The 12670-nt window shown below is 37.5% G+C and overlaps 1 protein-coding gene across 1 annotated transcript in view; it reads left to right on the top strand.

The window, feature by feature from the left end:
* EMCN (endomucin) overlaps positions 1–12670 on the top strand; it is a 95864-nt gene that overhangs the window by 76365 nt on the left and 6829 nt on the right. The window contains exons 9-11 of the mRNA XM_032400895.1: positions 3499–3523; positions 4908–4969; positions 10132–10205. Coding sequence (XP_032256786.1) covers positions 3499–3523; positions 4908–4969; positions 10132–10166 — 122 coding nt within the window. The 3' untranslated portion in view covers positions 10167–10205. The remainder of the gene's footprint in view (positions 1–3498; positions 3524–4907; positions 4970–10131; positions 10206–12670) is intronic.

The raw sequence follows: 12670 nt of genomic DNA, 5'->3' as shown, positions 1-12670 counted from the left end.
TTAAAATAGACTGAGATTTACAGAAAAGTGACAGGGATAGTTAGAGAGTTCCCATACACCACCCTGTTTCCCTTATTATTAATATCTTACAGTAGTATTGCTATATCTGTCACAATTAATTAACCATATTGATGCATTGTTATTAGCTAAATCCCTACCTTATTCAGATTTCCTAAAGTCTTCATTCAGTCTTTTTCCCATCCCAGATACTTGAGCTTCTCTCGAAGCACCTTCAGTTCCCATGGCTCGGCATTCCCCTCTCTTGTCTTGAACATTGACCTATCTTTCTATTCCAGACCCGAGCCCTGGTTGTGTAACGTAGTGTCACATCCCCGTGCCTTCATCCGTGCTATTCCCTCGCCTAGAACATCTTGCTCACCACTTAACTTTTATAACATAACCAATCTCCAATCTATCCATGAAAGATCTAGCTCACAAAGCAACTGAGAGTATCTCTCTATAACACACCATCTCCTTAAGAAGAATAGAGTGTTTTCTTCTAATTGCACAGAATTTTGTGGTATTATTCATCACATGATCGTAGAGTTACTTCTCTAGTGCCCGCTGCCCCTGCAAGATGGGTCTTAGTTCTATTGGGGCTGCTATCACAAAAAATTCCTTGGGCAGGGTGGCTTCAACGACAAACATTTCTCATGGTTCTGGAGGCTGAGAAGTCCAGTCAAGGCGTCCTCACATCTGATGTCGGACGAGGGCACTCTTCCTGCTTTCTACACAGCCACGCTCTCGCCGTGTCTTCACGTGGCAGAGGGGACAGGAGAGCTCCCTGGGGTCCCTTTTATAAGGGCATGAATCCCATTCGTGAGGACTCCACCCTCATGACTTAATGACCTTCCAAATGTTCCATCCCCTAATACCATCCCATTGGGCATTAAGATTTAACAGATGAATTTTAGGAGGAGAGAAACAGTCCATAACATCAGGCAAGCCCTCCAAGTCACAAACCACATAGTGTTCACATTGCATTGTGCATAATATATAGCAGAACCTTACTAGATGCTTGTCAAAATAAATTTTTAAATTTCCAATAAAATAGAACCTTCCTTTTCTTCACTTCAATTCTAAATATTTCACTAACAAGAATACCACCTAAGTCTCATATCATGTTAAGAAGTAAAAACTGATTATTTTTATCTTTATTTTTTAATATATATATTTATTTATTTGAGAGAGAGAGAGAGAGAGCATGAGCAGGAGGGGCAGAGAGAGAGAATCTCAAGCAGACTCTGCGCTGAGTGCAGAGCCTGTCATAAGGCTCGTTCTCACGACCCTAAGGTCACTACTTGAGCCAAAACCAAGAGTCAGATGCTTAACAGACTGCACCACCCAGGTGCCCCAAAATTGATTAATTTTAGAAGATATGCAAGCCACACTCTTCTTTACCCCATGAACAGTGTGCCCCCAGGATACCAAGGGATGCTGTTCCTACGGCCAATCCCTGACCATGCACGGCACAAAGTTCAGGACAGGAGCGTGACAGTACAAGACAAAGTTACACAAAAAACCAGTAGTGTTCATTTTAGCTCTTATTGGAAAATAAGCAGAAAACAAATAAATGCCTTTCCCTTTGGGAGTTAGTGAATAAATTTCTTAATAATGTCTGAAATATGTTTCCTTAGTCAATTTCCAGAGGGGAAATAGCAATTTTATAAATCAGTTTAATTTCTCTAAGTCTCTAAACCACCAATCCTATCTTTTATGGGAAATCGACCATTCCAAGGTGAAGCCTGTGGGTGTTGAATATGTAGGATAGGTAAAAAAAATTAATGTGCTAAATCCATTTTTAAAAATATCCTGTACTGAAAGACTGCTTTGCATAAGAAGATTTGCAAATAAGTTATTTGAAAAGTTGACATTTTCTATTAAAGAAGATGAATTGGATGAATTGGATCATTCAGGGAAAAATATATAAAATCCCTACCGCTATGGAGAGTTATTGTGGAGGCATATAATACTTTATAACAAAGTTCAGCAATTATACAATTAGCCAAATCTATTTGGTTATTGTTAACTTTGCTTTCCAAACAGAATTTCACAGAATTGTTTTTAAATTAGCACCATTAGACACCCACAGTTAATCTCTCTTCAAGTATGTGGGTGAGACTTCATCAAGTTCAGAAAACTTGTAAACCCTCTCTGCTTTGTGGAAGACAATATGAATCAGAGATTGCGGTATGAAATTAAGCTTATCTAGATAATGTTGACAGTGGTCTGAGCTTTAACCCAAGGAAGAACAGCATATGTGTAGAAGATAGTCTGTTGGTATGCATCTCTTTGCTAATGAACCCATATTGCAGTATTCTAAGGAAAAATATTAGAACAGGCACACAAAGAAGTATCAACTCATTCTGAAACAGGGTTATGAGCATCACTAGTGATATCATACATAACACTTAAAATAGGAATAAAAAATGCTGCTAAAATCCTACTGATGTTGGGAAGACAAAGTTAGATCGAGTTGGTGAACAACATATGGTGCCATGAGTTAAGTCCTAGGGATTAAGAGTCATGATGGCTTATCTTTGCCAAGGTGACAGAAATAGAAGTAGCCAAAATATTAGTGGAAATCAAACTCTTTATAAAACGATGATCACCGCCAGGGAATTATATTTCAAGGGCACATCCCAATGACAAGGACTACATTAGAGGAGAAAGGAAATCCAAGAGACAAAAGTTGAGTAGCGATGGAAGAAAACCACAGCAAAATTGGGAACAAAACAGGGGGACCCCAAGCAATTACATTAGTTTGCCTGATGCGCCACAGATTAATGATGCAAGGTTTGACCACCAACATATCCTCCCTAATGTCCAAGGGTTTGCACGAAATGAATCATTCTGAATTCTCACTCTACACCCCAAATGTCTTCTACCAGACCCTGGTGGAGCAGCGCAGCAAAACGAACAAAACATTAGTTACAGTTAGTAGCCTCAGTGACATTTTGCAGAGCACTTTTGAGAGGCCGAATCAGTGGGCTCCAGATGCAATTAGAATTAACGTCTACATTGTTGTTCACCACAAATACAGTGATTTGTGTCTCCAGAAAGAGCAGTGTATAAAGGAGAGCCAAAAATTCAATTCTCTGGTATAAAAAGGTAATTCGATACTTTGAGGAAAATTTTTTTCAGAGATACTGAAATAAGCTAAGACATTTTCTGGTGTCTGTGGGATGTGTGATAATGGATAGTAGTTTCACATAGCGATATGAAACTATAAGATTAAAATTAGTCCAGAACTAAATTCAGCAGAGTTGGCCTACTTAGGACTATCCCATGAATGTATCAGTGATACCTGAGGAATAATAGGAACCATATCTGATAAAAAGGCCAGTGGGGCTGCAGGGGAGATAAAAAAGTTACAAAATGGCTTTATAAACATCTCTGCACAGAAAGTAGCAGGGGTCTTGGGGTTGTTTTTGTTTGTTTGTTTGTCTTTATAACCAAGCTTCTCACAGCTTTAATAACTATTCTCTCCTCCCCTAGGCACACCGGAAAATGGAAATGACCAGTAAGTAGCCTCATCATTTTTTTTCCCCAGAAGCTCTGACGCCCATTTATATAGGGAAAAAATTTTAATCTTCTACTTACACTTTTTTGGGTTTGTTTTTTTGAAGAATTTGTGTAAAAAGCACAAGAAGCAGGGTTTGGCTGTTTGTCAGTACTCTCTCTGAATCAACAGAGAAATTCCAACAACTAAAAAGGAAGATTCTTCTTAAGCTTAGATAAGGTAGTAAAATGGGAAATCAAAAGGTGAAATGCAGGGGTGCCTGGGTGGCTGTCAGTTAAGCGTCCAACTCTTGACTTCAGTTCAGGTCATGGTGTCAGGGTCGAGAGATCAAGCCCTGTGGGCTCCACGCTCAACAGGGAGTCTGCTTGGGATTCTCTCTCCCCCTCTCCCTCTTCCCCTACCCTCACTTGTGCTCTCTCTCTCTCTTTCTCTAAAATAAATAAATAAAAATAAAAATAAAGATGAAATACAAAGACAGATGAATGAATATAAATAACTATAAGGAAAAATCTCATAGAAAACATACCTAGAGTTTTAAAATAGCTTTCCCAGTGAAATTTTCAGTATGTTTATCACAGGGAATAATCTTGCCTGCATCTTGAGACAGCTCTAAGGTGGCTTTATCTTAGCAGTAGATGGTTTATTCTATTTTGACTTTATTAAAACAAAACAGTAGTTGTTACCAATCCAGCCAGCTGTTACAATCAAGGTTCTATAAAGAAACAATTGTTTTAATGTCAAAAACAAGTTTTGTAGTTAAGACTTCTTTGTTGGCCCGAATTTGCAGCCTGCCTTTATGTAGCTGTTTTTGTATGTTCATCAGATAGTGGACTTTAAAAATAATATCCTTAGGTCATCTATCGTTCTTTGTTAGAAATAGTGTCTCTTGAGATGTCCAAGTAAAGTAATCTGGGTTTGAAACTGTTTAGAATCTGAGAAAGGATAGGTGGGAATTCCTGGTTCGAATGGACAGCTCAGACACTTTACTGCAGTATCTAGGCCCTCATGAAAAGGGATATTCCCAGAACTCAGCATTAGCCCCGAAGGCTTGGAAACATCCTTCTGTCTTCCCTTTCATAATTCAGGACTGGAGACCTGTGCGATATGGACCTTGTGAGCAGTGTTTCACATGACCCGTTTTTGTGTTTGATTTATCTATCATTGCTTAACAGTGTGACAGGAACTTATTGGCTGGATTCTAGAAGTAGAAAGTGCTATAAAAGTATATATATGTCTGCACGTAAAAAGACACAGGTTTTGCCATAGAAACACATAAAAATATATATATGCTTGCGTATCTTCTGTTTATACCATGTATAATTTTTTTCACAGACAGACAATGCTAATTACTGTGGTGTTGACTTATGTTTTCTGTTCCAAATAGACCTCAGTCCGATAAAGAGAGTGTGAAGCTTCTCACTGTTAAGACAATTTCTCACGAGTCAGGTAAGCTCCCAGATTGTGGATTAGCTGAAAATGGTTATTTCAAATTCTAACTTGGATTTTGTCCAGGTGAAACACAACCAAAAAGCATAATTTCTTTAGAAATAGACAATTAGTAACTCCCCTACAATGCAAAATTCTCCTATATGGAAAAAATGAGTCCTAGAAATATTGTTTTTTGGTAAGATCATTAGACTATTGTACTTCTAGAGGTTGCTTTTTATAATATGAATATGTTCCAAAGAAGGGGTGGTAACTCAAGACATGTTCTACTCTGCGGTAGTAGCAGAAAGAACATTAAATGTACTACATGGTTTTTATTATTGCTGTTGCTTTGTTTCATTTTTGGTAACAGCTATCTATAGTCAACTGGAAACAGGATTCATCAGGTAAAATGTAAATCCTACTTTGTATCATTTCATATAATTTTAATTGAGCTTCCCAATGAGGAGAAAACACAATCTCTTGTTGATAAAATTTACATTTCTTTTTTCCAATTTCTTGTGTTTTTAAATTGGATTTGAAATGTATAAGTTTTTCAAAATATAGGTGTGATTTGTATGAATTATATCTGCATCAAGAGTAATGAAAAATGAGATGCTAAGTAGCTTTTAAAAATGAAAAAGCACAGATTTTTTTTCTTCTTTTGAGTAGACCAAAGATTTAAAACCTCAATATTACAAAATAGATATATAAAAAATAATTATTCGCTCTACAAAACAATCCATGTGGATCTAATTTAAATACCAAGTTACATGGAAACATTTACAATATTCAGTCCCCCATTCTACCTATACAAAATAGTCACAGAATACAGATGGTATGTCAGGTGAGAGCTATTGAATAATAAGCTCCACTGTACATATGTAGCAAAAAACAATTTTGTCAAACAAAAAGCAATCAGTATTGTCCCAATTCAAGAGCAAGATATCAAAGGCTGAATGTGGTCCCAACTTCAGGTGGGAAATTCTAACGAGCACAAACTACAACATGCAGGCAGAAGCCTTGAAAACTGAGGGTACCCAGAATCTGCAGAGACGTGCCCAGGCCCCTCATGAGAGTCATTTTCCCTTACGAGAGACCTTCTTCATTCTTGTGTCTCTTCTACTCTTTGATGCACACATTCCCTTTATTCCCACACAGTTCTCTTGGAGGTAACTATCTGAATGGGCAAAGGAGTAAAATTCATTCATAGGATAATTGTAAACCACTTACAGGTTTCCCCCGACTATTCACCAGTCTTGACTAAATTGCCAAGCCTATTTTACCGGCTCAGGGAGGAGCAGCTTACATGTGAACTAGTCTTAAGTAAGGATCCTGAATGTGACCACACGATTTGCCAAGAAAAGTTCTCAGAATCTGCCTGTGGCTTGCGAGTCAGCATCACAATAATTTCATGCGTTCTCCTTACTCTGGTGAGGATTTAACAAAACACTCTGCAGCCCCCAGGCTCTCTGAGCTATGGGAGGCCCTGGGTCCGTGTAGGAGCCCCTGGTTATCCTTGTGAGGAGAGAGCTGGGATTAGGACCACCTGCCCTACTCCCCATTTCTACCAGGGAAATGACAACTGACACCCGATTTGACACTTGGGGGTAGAAAATTTCCAGAGAACCTTGTTTCCTGGTTGCAAATTTAATATCTGAGTCTTCTTTAAGGCCCAGGGAAAATTCTACATAAACTGGTTTCTTCCACTCCCATAGTCACTGCGCTAACAAGTGAAGTAGACTATGGGGGATAGTTAAGAAGACCCTTAATTCTCTAAGATTCCTTTTCATCATAAGTACATTTTCAGGTCACAGGGCTAAGGAGGAAATACCATCATGAAAATAATAAAATCTATTCCCTGGTCTTTTTATTTCTGCCAACCTCAACTTAGGAATCATACCTCTTTTAATGAGATAATCTCTCAATGGTCAACCTAGCTGATTACTATGGAAGATATTTGGTGATAGGGCAAAACTGCAATTGCTCATTCAGAGTAGTTTCAATAGTCTAGAATTAATAAGCTAAAACATAATGATCTCCAAATGTTGTTTATACTACAATTTTTACTAAAGTCTGTTTCCTGAAACACTCATCAACAAATCTCTCTCACTTCCTTTTAAATGTATTCAAATATGCTTTTTTAAATAAAACTATGCTCACTACACTCAACAGAAGTTACATTGTTATAGTTATTTTACCTAAACATCTTTTGCACAACCATGACATTTTCCCTAAAATATAACAAGAATAAAATCTGAAATGAGTAAGTTTGATATAAAAACACAGGCTTAGCTCAATTTTCCACTATCTCCTATATAACAATTTTTAGAAATACAGAAAAGAATCTGATAGAACAAATACCTGACTACCCACCACTCAGAATTGATGATTGTTACATTTTATGTTATTTGCTTATGGCCTAAGAAATGCAGTGTTAATGTGCCTAAGTGGTAACAAAATGAAATTTGAGATTCAGTGGCCATAAGAACTCATTGGATTGGTCAGTACTTTAATTTATAAGCTCTGGTATTGTATCTCAGAATAAATTGTGCCATTTTGGAGGTCAATAAATCATGTTTCCAAGGAAACAGAGCTCTGCAGCAACCCACCTTTAGGGGAAATGCCAGTGGATGCTAAAGTGTCTGGGTTTCCAGAAGCCTCCAAGAGCCATGGTTATTGTTCTGATCATTTTCTCCTAATAAGATAGGTCCTTACTCCAAAGTTTCCTCTGACTAGGCCATGGTATTTATCCATGCACATTCCTTGCTTTCTTCAAGTATGTTCTCTCTCAAGCGGGTTCTTCTGCTGAAAATGTAACCCATAAATGTTTAAAATTTGATTATTTAAATTAGGAGTTTTCTTTAATGTGAAGGAAAAAGGTTGCTAGAGTACAATAGGAATCTGCTTTCAGAAACAAATAAACACCAAACATGGTAGGTCAAGGAGTCCTTTATGAGAACATACAAGATCCCATTCAACTTTAGTAAGAAATCTTGCTCAGTTAAACATTACCATGATTGACTGCAAAACATGTATGTGACAATGATGCATTTTAAACATGATTCCCACTTAATGCACATCTCAGAAAGTGAATATATGTTGTCTTATTTTTAATATCAAAGACTATAAGAATTATGAAGAAAAATTGCTTAAATTAATTAAAGAATGCATAACTTCACAGAAGAAACAAAGCATAGTATCTTTGAATTTAGTTTTAAAGCACTACTTGATTTTGAACCATTTGGAAGAAGAAAAAGCAGATCCGAATTCATTATAATATTCCTCTGTTTAGAAAACTGGTAAGTTTGTATTACCTAAGATGAAGTTCAAACACTTTAGCATGTCTACAAAGGCCTTTTCCCTTGTTCAGTCTGTGAACCACTTACTAACTCATATTCTCCAGACACCATTCATCTCTGACCCCTGTCTTCCTTGCTGAACTCAAGCTCTTTTGAAGGAGGAGATGGTGCCTTGGTCCCTTTTGTCTCTCCTTCCCCTCCACCGCTTCACCATTATGGTAATTATACATTATTAGTATATTATTAGTATGCTAATACTAATTAGTATGTTATGGTAATTATTAAATGTACAGTCACTTTTTTTGCTTATTTATTTTTACAAATAACAAAAGAAATGTGAAGTGTGAAGATGAGCAAAAAGATCAAAAGATTTAGAAAGTCATACACAGATCAGCTTCTGTCTTAGCCCTTCAGTGTTTGGCCATTCCCTACATTTCCACCAAAGCTTCCCTGACTGTCTTCGGTGTACATGGTCTTTCCCTTTTCTGAACTTATTTTTTCATTTGGCAAATCAACATGTATCACTGTCTTGTAATATCTCTTCATAACTTATACCGCCATTTTAATATTAGACCACATTATGCATAATAAAGAATAGGGAAAACTAGAGAATAAAAAAGAATTAAAAATTACTCATGAAATCCAACACAATGCCATCACTATTGGCATTGGTGTATTTCTTTCCAGTTGTTTTTTTTCTAGGTATGAGTTTCATTTGCTTTTAATATAGACATCATTATTATAACTTATTGGATTCATATTGTGATTGAATCTTTCTCATATTTTCTATTCCCAATTAGACAGCACTTGGAAGGAGATATTAAGAATCAGAATGATTTTCATATGATTTGCTTTAGAGGACTCTGACAAACAGTAGGGGTTCAATAAGTGTCTATTTTTTTCACTTCTTATTCCTGTACTTCATAGCCGTGGATTCCAGGAAGTGCTGTGCTTTCTGCAAAATAATGATAGTGAGCAAAAAGTTGTTCTGGAAGGCGGCTGGGAGGACTGTCACTCTATGCCCGGCATCTCTCAGAGCACAGCACTAAGGGGTTCTTAAGGGCGTCCCAGGTTTGTTCTCCTCATTGGTCTCTGGCACTATTTATTATCACCATGATAGTGCTGGTGACAGGTGACATCAACAGAGTTCCCAGAAACAGGTTTCTAAATGACAGATAAAAGCTGGAGCAAAACAGTGACATTTATTCTCAAAGCCAGAAACTTTGCCCCATACTGCTTTAGGATAGTATGACTGATGTTGATATTTGAATCTATCTGAAAGACACACGTAGTGTGAAATGTGTTGATCATGGATTCAGGGGCTTATAAAAACACTTGGGATCTTCAGCTTCCCATCAGCCTAGGGCAATATTTATATTGGCTGATGGAATAACATGTTATTTTGAGTAATACCCCTTTTGCTGCTCTGTATATCACCAAAAGCTTCATCTTGGCCTCTAAATTCATTTTCACAAAGCTCTCACTCAATTATTTAAACAGAGGACCTTAGAATGGCTTCCTGATAAAATGGCAGTTTAAACATATAACATAGTTTTGCTTAGGTTCTGGGAAAAAGCAAAAATCTATACCTCATTCCCTAGGGTGCCTCTCTTGTTAACTCACACACACACACACACACCCCACTCCCAGGGAGTTAGTCAGCATTGCTCCTTTAGGGTGAAAACAGATGATGGTGGAAAAAAGCTCATAAACCTTGCTGAACAATTTCCAGGCAATACCAAGAGACAAGTTGTGGCTCTCATGACATTCTTGCAGGGAAATTGGACTTCCCTGGGAAAATAAAAAACAAGCCAAGAAACTTTATTTTCACCCTTATTCACCCTCCGAGCTTATAGATCAAAATATATCTTCTGTTTGTAGGTGAGCACTCTGCACAAGGAAAATCCAAGAACTGACAGCTTGATGAATCCTCCCCACACCTGGGCAATAAATATGTAAGTTGTTTTTTTTTTAATTTCATTCACTGAGATGCTCATTAGTACCTGCTTTGTTAGAGGGCTGCAGCTTAGATTATTTCAAAAGACTTTTATAAGCTGGGAAGTTAATGGTTTGTGTCAGGGAAACCATTGTCCATTTGTCTAACAAACTCTAAGAAGACTTGCCAGAGAAATGCGTATATTGGGGGCTGTAGAAGATTCTTCCAGTTGCCTTGCCTACCTCAGAAATGACACAGTTTACTCTGCCTGTTGGTAATGTTTTCATATAAATGCAGTTTGCCTTTACCGCAGTCAGTATATACACACTAACAGTGGCAGTTAGACAGGGTTGGTTCTATTGCTAACGGAGGACCCAGAATGACAATGCTTGCAAATTTTCAGTTCATTGCAGGAAAAAGATATGATACAGCAGCTGCACTGAAGTAAGGATAGGCATCACAGCCAAAGGCAGGTTCAGGGCAAGGGGTTCCGAGGAGGCGGGCAGGAGGTCCATCTGTCCTCCCTCTGTAAAGACTATACCAGGATATACTTTCTCTGTGGATGCAGGAACCGTGGATGTGTACACAAAGCACCTCAAACAAGGTGATCCAAAAAGGTAGTCTCAGCCGGGGTTTCTTACGCCCAGCAGGTCACAGGGGCATAATGTTGCTGTATAACTAGTTGAGGGACAGAGCCGGCCAATGTCTCTATGAGAACAGATGCAAATGAACAATCTCATTACAGCAATTGTGAATCAATAAATAATTGAAATAATTGAAATCTCCCAAAACTATGGTTATGAGCAACACTGTTATTCTGCACGTCTTCCGCTTTGACCAGGAGTCAGTGCAATGCAGATATATTTTTTTATTTCAGTAAAACAGCTCAAGCCAGGTTCTTGCGTTGTGGAATTAACCCTCTCGGTTTAGCATGGGATTGTCTTTTGCTTTCCTAGAATTGGGTAAGGTCTTCTGATTTTAATTTAGTTTTCACAAGAAGCATTGATTAAGTGCCCTCACAATTAGTGTTTGATGCTTTTTAGAACTTGCAGAAGAATTTACCCTTTGGCAACTAAGAGTAAAAAAAAGCAAAAAACCAAATCAATATGTATGTGCCCAGAATTGACCTGTCCACTCTGGTAGGCACTCTGAGTAGTGTCCAGAGGGAGGGACATTATTGTTTCGTCCACTCCCTATGCCTACTACCCAACCTCTAATACAGTGCTGTTACAGATGCGTAGAGAGTGCTTGTTGAGTAAACGATGCCTGCCATGCTTCTCTGGCCAGTAGCAGGAGATGGAGACAGAGCAGGGGCATCCAGACGTGAGCACCAGGATCACAATCCTATCCCTTTCTAGCCTTTAGGGTGGATTAGAATGAGAGGAATCTGAGAGTCTGCCTATCCTTTTGCTATGGACACTTTTAGATGCAAAGTTTGAGAAGTTGAGAAATTTAAGAAGTTCGTTGAGACAAGTGGTCCAAACCTACCTAGGACATGGAAAGCTTTCTTGCATACCCACTATGGTTTCTTGGCAACCTTGTGGCTAGTAAAAAGGTGCTTTCTAAATTATCAAAATGCTTAACTCTTAGTGACTAATCATCCAATTTGGAGGAAGACAAAGTCTTCTTTTCAGTCAGAAAGAAAAACTATACAGAGATAATTACTGTCCACTTCCCATTCCTTTCCATTTTTTGTACTTTAAAAAATATGCCTAGCCTTTAATTTCATGTCTTTTAATTTGCACAAATAAGTAGCTTTTGTTGGTCTTCTGTGTAATTTTGGAATTACATAACAAGATACTTTTTTTCAGTATATTTTCAGTATATTTCTCTTGGCAATCATTATACTTTGAATGTAGTAACCAATGAGTAGACTTTCTAGGTTATTAATGAGAAATCAGATATCAACTCAGAGATTCAGAATAAATAGGAATATAGTCATCAGAACTAGAAGATTTGGGAATAGAAGTTGAGAAGTCTGGATCTGTATGCAACCACAAACACTAATATGGAAGTTCACAGCGTTAAAAATTTTCATCTCAAAATCCAATTCCAGAATAGTTTAATGCTCGGTGCTTCATATATAGATCCTCTATTTTGTGCAGAGCATTATATTTAATGTGATTTGGCAGGCAGACAAGACTTCCAAAATACTTATAATCTATGATCTTTGCCCTCTGCAAAGCTTTGCCTAGTGGAAACATGAAATCACATATAAGAAATAAGATAATAATTAGAGAAAAAAATTAAAAGTTATGTGGACATGATTGATACTGATGCATCAATTCGAACAGATTCTAAAATCTCTGAGACTTTTATACCAACAAGAGAAAGATTGATAAGGGTTTCAAAAAATGTTATCTTTTCACTGCAGATGCATTGCTCCATTTAGGGATCATAATTTTTAAGAATAAGAAAAGGATTATTTTAGCTTAAACTTTCCCTGTATAATTCACTTTGGTCCCAGCTATTAGCTGGTACCAC

Source organism: Phoca vitulina, unplaced genomic scaffold (genome assembly GCF_004348235.1).
Source record: "Phoca vitulina isolate PV1807 unplaced genomic scaffold, GSC_HSeal_1.0 scaffold3, whole genome shotgun sequence".
Lineage (NCBI taxonomy): Eukaryota > Metazoa > Chordata > Mammalia > Carnivora > Phocidae > Phoca > Phoca vitulina.
Note: the sequence above shows the minus strand (reverse complement) of the source record. Positions and strands in the feature narration are given on the sequence as shown.